Genomic DNA, 10,127 nt, shown 5'->3' on the forward strand with positions numbered 1-10,127 from the left:
ATTTGTCCGAGTCAAGCTTACCTGTGAATCGAATTGGATTAGACGGAACTACACCAGAGGAAAACATTCCTTGTTTTTTCTTTTTTGATTTTCTATCAAGTTTTGCAAAAGTTAAAAGAGCAAAAACACCACAAAAACAGATTAAAAAAGGGTATATTGTGTGTGAGTGATACTACATACATATATCTCCATGTTTGTAATCAGCAAATATCATTTAATTAGACAAATCCATTTTAACAATGTGCATGCATTTGGAACATATTGGGAAAGTCCATGGGTTTTTTATTATTGGAAAGAGTATCTTTGAATGAAATTAATTCATTTTTCTTTCAGCATATATCTCAAAAGTGTCATCCCTGGACTCCTCTTCAGTTTTTTAGTAGATCGCCAGGCACAGCCACTGTAGGAGGAAACTATTATTATAGAAACCAGCCAAACTAGAAGTACCGAAAAAACCGCATCTTTTGTTATTCTCTCACACACCTGTTGCATGTCCAGCTCGATATTTCCTGCGTCAGCTCTCTCCAGAGACTTAAACATTTCTGGTGGAGAGATGGAAATGTTGATATTGTAAACATGAAACAGATCATATCAGATTGTTGGGTTTGCTGACACTTACTGAAGAGCATTTCCAGTTTAATGAGACAGCCTACAAAGCTGTCAAAGTCTATGGCATACTGAGCATCCGCGTAACGACTGACAATGGACTGCAGCACAGCACTGTTGATGTGGAAACCTGGAAAAGAAAGATAGCCGTCAGTTATCACCATAATTTCCTGTTAGCAAGGGTCAGTTTCATAGAGATGCATTATTTCTGATCCTTGGGAAATATAGTTATTGAAAGGTGTCAGGTATTAGCAGGGTGATAATGGAAGAGTACAGTTACACAGCCACGCCCATGCTTGTTTTGTCCCTGCGGTAAAATTTAGGCTACATGAACAAAATCTGTTGCAGGGAGGAAGTCCCCCAACTGGTTTATCTAGTCTGCCAGTAACTGCCTACACAAACACACACACACACACACACACACACACACACACACACACACACACACACACACACACACACACACACACACACACACACACACACACACACACACACACACACACACACACACACACACACACACACACACACACACACACACACACACACACACACACACACGATTTGTCACATGCCATGATATTACCACGTAAATTGGTAAAGGCTTATGTCAACTATGGAGGCACACCTATTCAAAGATAACTAAATTATGCGGGCAACATATCTACATTTGTGATTCTTATCAGGAAAACAAATACCATTCGTGAATTCAAGCCATTCAATCTACACTTGCAGATGTTTTAACTTTTAAAGCAGCAAAGCATATGAGAGCTTTCAGGTCATAATAAATAATAAGAAATTGATTTGTTGTATAAAACACGTACATAACCAGCTGACATAACAGTAGTGTATGAGATCTTTCACAAGGTAATGTTTGTTACCTGCTTGAGTGGCAGCGCCTCTCATCTCGTGGGAGCTCATGGTGCCCGAATTGTCTGTGTCATGATTCTTGAAGATCTCCTGTTTGACCCAGACAATGTGTTGTGTTAATAGATACAGATAGATATTCCTACATGGCCATACATATTTCAAATCACATAAATCCCAATTTACCAGGTATTTTTGGATTTTTCCCCAAAGCAAGTGGAATTCCATCAGTCCCAGCTTGGCACTTTCATCTTTCTGAGGAGTGTTTAGGTCTATAAAAAGATCCTCATGGATTATGAATTTAATTCCTTCGTTCAAATCTTATTCGCCCAATAATAATGCACCCAAATAGAAACAAATATAAAGTTGAGGGATCATTTCTTAAAGAGGATACATCCAGCAGACTGACGATAAGGCGACCAGTCTCAACGCTGAAGCCATCTGTCTTGATGTCAGACCCTGCAGGAAAGTTACAAACATAACTAGCCCCAATTTGGAACTCAAAGAAAATGAAAAGGCTACGTGCGGACAGTATGTATATCAGTATATATAGTATATACATTACATATTTGAAGTATATTACTGTATATATGTAAGAGGTATACTCACGGTGAGAGACAATGTTGTTCAACATTTTAACCAGTTCAAAGACAGATACCTCCATATCCTGTTGGAAAATTGCATATTAGAATGTTTTTTAGGGGTATAGTACATTTGTATCATGCTGCTCTACATACATCGCCAGCAATCTGCTTGAAGACCTCTCTAAAATGAGGATCCACATCATCCTCAGATACCTCCTCCTGTGAGAGCGAAACAAAGAGAGGTCACTCATGTCAAATAAAAGCTTTGACAATTCTTGGATTTTTTAAAATAGTCATGGGTGTTGAATTCAACACACAATCGCGGTACTACATTTTTTGTTGTACAAGACACAGTAAAAATACACAAAGGTGAACACATGCATTTTTTTGGAGAGGCAGCCAGTCGGTGCCTTGCTCAAGGGGCACCTCGGCAGCTACCAGTCCACTTGTGTTTTTTGGGTCCGATTGGGATGTGAACGGGCGGTTCTTCAAGTACCTACACAGACTGAGTCACTGCTGCACTCAGTCTTTGGATCTGACCCATCCTAGTGTTAGGATGGGATTAGGAGCAGTGGGCTGCCATTATGTACGGTGCCCGGGGAGCAGTGTAGGGAACGGTGCCTTGCTCAGGGAACTCGGTAGCACTTGGTCTTTCTGGGACTTGAACTGGTGACCTTCCAGACTTTCCCACCACCGCCCACACTTCATAATCGATGCAAAATCACTCTGTGTATGTACATACCTCCTCGATTTCCGCATCAATGTCCTCCTCCAGTGGACTGAAACATATACAAATGCACAACTTGAGCACACTCTGTTGGTGTGCAGGAAAATAACATTGACGGTGCTCTAAGTTGAAAAGTTGGCGTATGAGCTTTGACCACTAGATGGCTGTATAAGCTAAAGCTCTGAACTTTAAATAATCCTGCAGCTGTCCCTCAGTGTTTATATGTTGCTGTAGCACTGATACCTGGTTGCAGCCTGTTTCTCTGAGAAGACCCTGAGAACAAAGCTGCCGTTCTTGTGAGGCTGGAAGGTCGAGGGAACTATGGCATATTCTCCTGGGGGAAGTTTGAAGCGGTCGCACACCTCCCGTGTGTTGATGAAGGTACTGCTCATGGCCACTGCTCTCTGTCGCAGCAGGACATCTGGACCCAGGTGAACATTGCTGCGGCCTTTGAGCTGAACATCAATAGGAAAAGGGGCTTTTCTATTACTGATAGGTCAAACACCCAAACTCAAGATGCATTCAAATGATCATTGCTTGCAGAGGTGGGAGAAGTACTCAGATCTTGTACATGACAAAAAAGAGGTACCAGAGTGTAGGAATACTCTGTTACAAGTTATAGTAATGCATTCATAAGGTTACTCAAATAAAAGTACAAAAGTAATAGCATCAAAATATACTTAAAGTATCAAAAGTAAATTACTTACTGGTCCATTTCAGAATAATTTGTTTATATATATTATATGTTTGATTATAATTATTGATGCATTAAAGTGTTATCAAAGTTGGTAAAGGTGCAGCTAATTGTAGGGTAGCTTGGGAATTTACTCCAGGTTTAAACAAAGTCTTATTCAAGTGTTGATTATTTTTCACATCATTAATCAAAACCTGCAAAATAACTAAAAGCATACAATAAATGTAGTGCAGTAAAAGTACACCATTTACAAAATTGTACTTCAGTACAGTACTTGAGTAAATGTACTTCCCACCTCTGATTACTTGCATGTACAGTATAAATACAGACCTCGTCTGGGACCTGTAAAAAGGAAACAGACAGAAAAAGTTATTTAGAAGACCGTCAAACATTTTAAAATGGATTAAGTACAGAGAACTTCATATTAAACATGTTATTATAGGACACCTTATAAATGGCATAGCCAATGGTTTCAAGGTTGCGGTTAAGCTTCTTTTTCTGTCGTCCGTCCTTTTGCATCAACCCAACCAGGAAGGTGCAGCCATCCTCTCCATCCAGGGGGTCGTCATCCACATCCTCCAGACGCACCACATACTGTGGGTTGGATGAGAATGTGGCTGGAACACACAACGTGTAATTATTTATATGAAGCAGTGTAACTTCTTGCACAGACACACACATGGTTTCTCTGCTACCTTGGTTATTGCGGCAGCCGCCAGCAGTGGAGCCCACCCTCCACATCCCTTCAAACTGGTAGTGGTTCCAGTGGCCCACATCGTCACTCATGATCGTGTCTGGGGTCAAGTTACAGATCTCCAGCGTGGAGAACTGCCTGATGAAGTCTGAATAGGACATCCTGAGGAGAGGAACACATTTCTTCATCACTTTTAGCATTAGCCTGAGCCTCACAGGACCTAGGATTAGAATAACCTATTGAAATATAGTGTATTACCACCCCAAACAAAACATGGTTCGGTTTTCTTTTGCTTATTAGCTCTCTGTGTCCACATAAAGAGTCCCCTATGTTGAACAGCCATTTTTTTATAAGTCAACAGCAGAAAAGATTAAATTAAAGAAGGCCAGTATTTCGACATGCATATTCAATATTCAGTCAGTTACAATCTGCAAACTCACCACTAGATGCCACTAACTCCTACACACGCCATATACCATTTGCTTTGCTGATTTATCAAACCATATTATGGCATCAACACAATATCTAAAATAATGCATTTATTGTAATTTATGTTTGCTGCTGCATTAGAAGAAGTAAGTAAGTAAATACAAGATAAACAGATTTACCAGAACTCTCCATCTTCAGCCTTATTGTTCAACTTTGACTTCTCCTCTTTACTGACGTGGCTCCATTCGCTGGATCTGATTTATGAAAATAATATATTGCTTTTAGGAAAATCCAAACAAAAAATTGTAGATAATGGTTGAAGGATCTGGAACAAAATGATTTACCCATCACTCCAAGACCCAGTCCACTCAACCTGACCCCATGGATTCCTGATGCGGACCAGCTCAACCTGCCTGCCTAGATAATTAACCTGGAAGAGAGAGCAACTGTGAGTGATGTTTTTCACATGCATTAGAAAAAATAACATATAATTGTTGACATCGGATTGCATACCTCCTCCGCACCAGTCACTGAGTATGCATGCCCCTTGACAAGTTTAAGAGCTGTAACCGCCTCTGTCTCATAGGCATTGGTGATCTGAAAACACAAAAAAAAAAAACTTCAATCTTGGATGCCTTTATACTGACTAATGTTGGTTTGTTCTCTCACAGGTGAGGTTAGCATGCAAATCAATATGAAAATAAGACCTACATCAATGGAGCAACCCAGCAGTGAGCCCAGCCCCAGAGCTTTCTTTATGATTTGGAAGAGCTTCGGTGGAGCTCTGTTTAAGGTGTAAACTTCAGCAATCCCTCCTGTGAAATCCTCAAAACCCTCAATAGTGTTTCCTCCAGACAGGGCTTCATAGCAGCCATGCACCCTGTCAGACAAAGAGGGACGAGAACAGAATCATCATCTGTATGATGTCATGTTTTACCATATTCAGGTTTTGATACGGACAAATATATACTGTAGCTGGAACGATCCATACTTAGCATAGGCTTTCTCTAGCAGTGCACTCCAAAACTCGGATCCCTCCGCTGAGTGAACAAACAGCAGCTTTCCTTCTCTGGTGGGTAAACGGTCATCGACCACCACATCCACCCACTCACCAAACTGCCAGAACTGAGAAGAAAAAAATATTAAACTCAAGGTCGAAATACGCTCATAATTTTATTGTTATTACCTATTAACGTGAAGCTGTTGACATGAAACACTATTTGTTGCGTCAACTCTTATTCAAAGGATGTGTCTTTATGTATGAAATATCAGCTTCTAAATTGACTTTTGAGGATGTGTAGGCAGGCACATTTTGAATTTTTCAACATATAATGAAGTGTTGATCAGCATTGTAGGAGAACAATGATAACATCTTTGTGCCATGATTGAAATTGACAATTATCAAGCTTCATATGAGGAAAGTAGTGATTAAGATTCAAGAGTTACAGTGCAAATTGTGGATTCACTAACTGGAACCTTTCGACTGTACCAGTTTGAATGTTTCTCACATGTTGTTTCTGTACAATGGATAGACATGACAGGAAAAAAGGCAAAGAAAAAAAGAGAAAATAAAGAAAAAAGCCCTCTCGAAGGTCAAGCTTAGGCCTTTGTCTGACCTGGAAGTGAAATATCCCGGCATATCTTTCAGTGAAGTTCTGTCCATGGGGCACCACACGAGCCAGGATCCGCTGGTCCAGAGTCAGAGAGGCTATTGCAGCCAGAAGCCAGCAGTCACCTACACACATTCAGAGCAGAGGCATGCTCTGAGATTGTGAAATAAGTTGTGTACACCGCAGTGCAGAAAAACATTATGTGGCAACAAACCACCTCTGAGATAATTCCATTGTACAGGCCTAATGGCAGAGTGGGTGGAGGTGTTGGATTTTTGTGGTTCCCTTATAAAAAGCATTCATGCATCCATCTGTACATGCAATCATTGACCCGTCCTCATGTTCACTTACCCAGAGCTCCTTGGCAAATGTCCGTCCTTGTGGCTCCATCATCAATGAACTTTGGATTTGAGCACAGCTCCTGAAAAGTTTACCAAACAATCACACTGAGTTGAAAACTTGAGAGCACTTTTGAGAGGTATCACACTACATAGATAGAAGGAGGACATTTCAATTACATGATTTAGATCTGATGACACATAAGATAAGCCACACAAATAGTAAAACTATGATCATACACACAATGAATATGGTGAATGTGGTATTCAGCATTTTTTTCTACATCATTTTATAGTATTTGAAGCATAATTGTAAACATTTTATTCGTAATGTACTAACCAGTTAGCTACTGTTTTTAATATAATATTAAGATGCTCAACAGAAGAGAGTACATTACTTGCTCCCAGTGTGGAACTCAACAACCCTATGATCATATTACAGTACAAACATTGTCACTGTTGTCTGTTTTCATGGCTGTAATAATGCTGTTTCTTCTTACCGTTGGCCTCTTCCAAACTACGCCCCTGGTCTTGGCTGAGTATGGTCCCAGCTCATTGAAGCCCAGTGATTTGCTCTCAGGAAGAAAACAGTTGTCCTCAAACAGGCATCCACGCTCCAGACACTGCTGCCGCAGAGTCTCATAGTCCTGCTGGGAGAACTTCACTGCTTTCTGGTTGGTGCCAATGCCTTCCTCCCTCTTCTTCTGATGGGCCAGACGATCTGCAGTGGAAGTCATCCTCACCTCTTCAGTGTATGTAGACTCCTCGGATGGCGATGTTCTTCTTTGTGATATGAGTTAACGTTGCTTTCTTTGTTCCTTTATAGCTTCCGCAGGTGAGGACAGGATTCAGTGCACCACAGACAGACAGGGGCCTCTAATGGACAGGTGAGAGGAACAAAACAGACAACAGCCACCATAAGCAAATTTGCCACAAGATGGCATTGGCCACAGCTTAAATACAAACAGAGACACGCCTAAAGGCAACTCGAAGCACCACTCTTATTGCCTTATTTTGTTTGTGTGTGTGTGTGTGTGTGTGTGTGTGTGTGTGTGTGTGTGTGTGTGTGTGTGTGTGTGTGTGTGTGTGTGTGTGTGTGTGTGTGTGTGTGTGTGTGTGTGTGTGTGTGTGTGTGTGTGTGTGTGTGTGTGTGTGTTTTTGATTGGAGGGCTGGGCATTTTGTTGAATTTATTGTTTCCCACTTCCTGATGGGTAAATAGTATAAATACCAAAAACACTCATTAAAATGTGTATTTATGGGACCTTATGAAAAAACACAAGTGCTCACTAAAGAACAAGGTTGATATGTGTATTCCAATAGATATAGGAAGGGAGTAAAGGAAGTATATGCAGCTGAGAGTTGTGAAAAGGAAGCTGAAATGCATCAAGTGAAGCAAGAATGGGAATGTAAAGGGATGTAAATAACACTGAGCCTTACGGGTGTCTGCCTTAGTCAACTGTACACAGTCAGGGATCAGATCCTTCAGTCCGGAAACATTTTGGCTGTTGAATACACCACTGTTTGTTTTATAAAAAGATGATTCATGTGTGAGCCTCAGAAGTCCTGCCTAATAAGGATGTGCATCAGAGGTAGTGAATGGGAGGGTCTCCACCCTTGTTTAAAGAATCTCATGGAATGGAAAACAGAGAAGACAATGAATGAAATGCAATACAATCATTATAAAAGACTTACTAAACGGCAGACCATTGGCTGATTTTTCTGAACCAATGCAGAGGCAACGATGATTTACTACATTTGTATTGTGTTACTGCATCTCCACAATCTTATTTAGACTTTTCTTGATTCCAGAGATGGATGCTACTATACAAATATTACCAAGTTTCAAACCTTCCCCACCCAGTGGACTTACAGTATGGAGTGTCCTCTTAAATAACAATGTTGAGGTTAACCACACTGCCTCCACAGCATAACCAGGCTTAACTGGAAGCTGGAAGAAGGGAGGGTCATAAACCACTGAATGTTTTGTGTACACAGTTTTGTTTGTGACATCGACATGACAAATGAGTGCCAATAATAACCATACTCCTCCTCTGTTTTTTAGACACACAAAAGGGAAAGAATACAGGTTGTCCAGCAGAGACAACCTGTATTCTTGTTGATTTTGGGTATTGATCTTTTGATGCAGTCTTTTGTCATGAGACAGTCTTCTGTCTCCCTAACCCAGCCACTGACAGTCAATGATTGATCTGTATTAAGACATCGAATACTCATGAAAGCATTTAATGAGTTGTATGAAATCCATCACAAACATTTAAACATATGTATATCGCTTAATATGTTAGCATGCTTCACTATGGCTCTAATATATAAAAAGTATTGTTAGAGACGTGTAACTAATGGGCTAGTGTTGCATTGCAAATAATTAATTATGCACGTATCCTACTGTAATTTCTTACGAATCATCTATGAATCACTAGTTGTATTTATAAATGAAAGAACTGTTGGACTTGACTACTTATTCTGAGTAGATGAGATACATCAGTTGATATATTGAGCAAGCTTAAAGATTCAACACCACTCTTTTTAGTGTTCAATATTCAATACAGTAGTGAATACAAGCTTTTGACATCACATTTTGCATGTGCTCTGTGTGCACACCTATTAGACTTGAAATACAACGCTGACTGCCATTATTAAGCTTCCATTTTTTATTTGACATTCACAATATTTGAAACGGTTCGAGGCAATTTAGTGGTCCTAAAATAACCTGACAAATGAATAAACTTGAACGGCATTCATTGATGTTTTGGCCACTTTTCGTTCAAAAAGCTAAGCACAACATTGACATATTACCTTATAAAGTTCAAGGTTCAAGCTTCTTCATTTGTCAAACGAACATAGCTACAGTGTAGTTATGTCGATGAAAATCTTGTGTCACAGGCTTCTCCAATAGTGCAACACAAAACACAGATAAACAGAAAAATATAGTGCAAGCAAATAGTAAATTGTAAATACAAGAAGAAAATAGTTTAAAAAAGTGAAATTGTGAAATAGTGCAATAAGAGTCTGCAAGTCATTGAAATATGATATATTAGGTAAATAGATAAATAATTTTTAAGTAGCAGCCAGATGAATATTGTGGATGTTGTTTCAACAGTACAGGTGTTTAACCGTCTTATTGCCTGTGGAATGAAAACTGTCCCTGAGTCTGGTTGATAGTGCAAACTTGTAAGCATTGTGGACTGTGTGGTTGGCAGCCATCACCTATTGACACATCAAACATGCAGATGCAGAGCAACATAAGAATTTATATTTGTTAACTTTTTGTCAAGTCCAATAGCCCTGTTATGCTATTGGCCCAGTTACTTAGGGAAGTGTGTGGCTCTAAGCAATGCTCCTGTTACAAAGCTAATTTAACATAGTTTAACATTAACATCTCAGCTGATCTGCATCTGCCCTGTTTATCCAACTGAATCTCCACCCACTTTAAACCAGGAGGAAAGTAAAAATTTGATAAAGAGAATTTGTTTGAAGGTATTTTATGTAATGGTATAATTTACTCTGCCGGGCTGGTGTTAGAAACATACCACTTTAGTCCTACACTAACCAGGAA

General features: G+C 39.8%; 1 protein-coding gene across 1 annotated transcript; it reads right to left on the reverse strand.

The window, feature by feature from the left end:
* Positions 1–136: 136 nt before the first annotated feature.
* capn8 (calpain 8) lies at positions 137–7,469 on the reverse strand. Its single transcript, XM_079688229.1, has 21 exons — positions 7,053–7,469; positions 6,566–6,635; positions 6,221–6,339; positions 5,596–5,729; positions 5,316–5,484; positions 5,118–5,201; positions 4,949–5,034; positions 4,784–4,858; positions 4,177–4,337; positions 3,929–4,098; positions 3,812–3,823; positions 3,031–3,242; positions 2,803–2,839; positions 2,214–2,279; positions 2,086–2,143; positions 1,871–1,935; positions 1,663–1,731; positions 1,491–1,569; positions 620–736; positions 484–542; positions 137–400 (listed from the first exon to the last, which is right to left on the reverse strand). Exons 1-21 carry the CDS (start codon positions 7,287–7,289, stop codon positions 377–379), a joined length of 2,103 nt encoding a protein of 700 aa, XP_079544355.1. The 5' UTR covers positions 7,290–7,469; the 3' UTR covers positions 137–376.
* Between the last annotated feature and the right edge of the window lie 2,658 nt (positions 7,470–10,127).

The sequence above is a fragment of the Notothenia rossii genome, assembly GCF_949606895.1.
Source record: "Notothenia rossii genome assembly, chromosome: 6".
Taxonomy (NCBI): domain Eukaryota; kingdom Metazoa; phylum Chordata; class Actinopteri; order Perciformes; family Nototheniidae; genus Notothenia; species Notothenia rossii.

Bases quoted from the DNA above. Each gene is read 5' to 3' on its own strand.
- capn8 (XM_079688229.1), bottom strand. From the start codon at position 7,289: ATGACTTCCACTGCAGATCGTCTGGCCCATCAGAAGAAGAGGGAGGAA. The intron at 6,340-6,565 runs GTAAGTGAACAT...GAATGTGTGTAG, and splicing joins CATTTGCCAAGGAGCTCTGG to GTGACTGCTGGCTTCTGGCT. The intron at 5,730-6,220 runs GTCAGACAAAGG...TTTTCTTCTCAG, and splicing joins CCGGGATATTTCACTTCCAG to TTCTGGCAGTTTGGTGAGTG.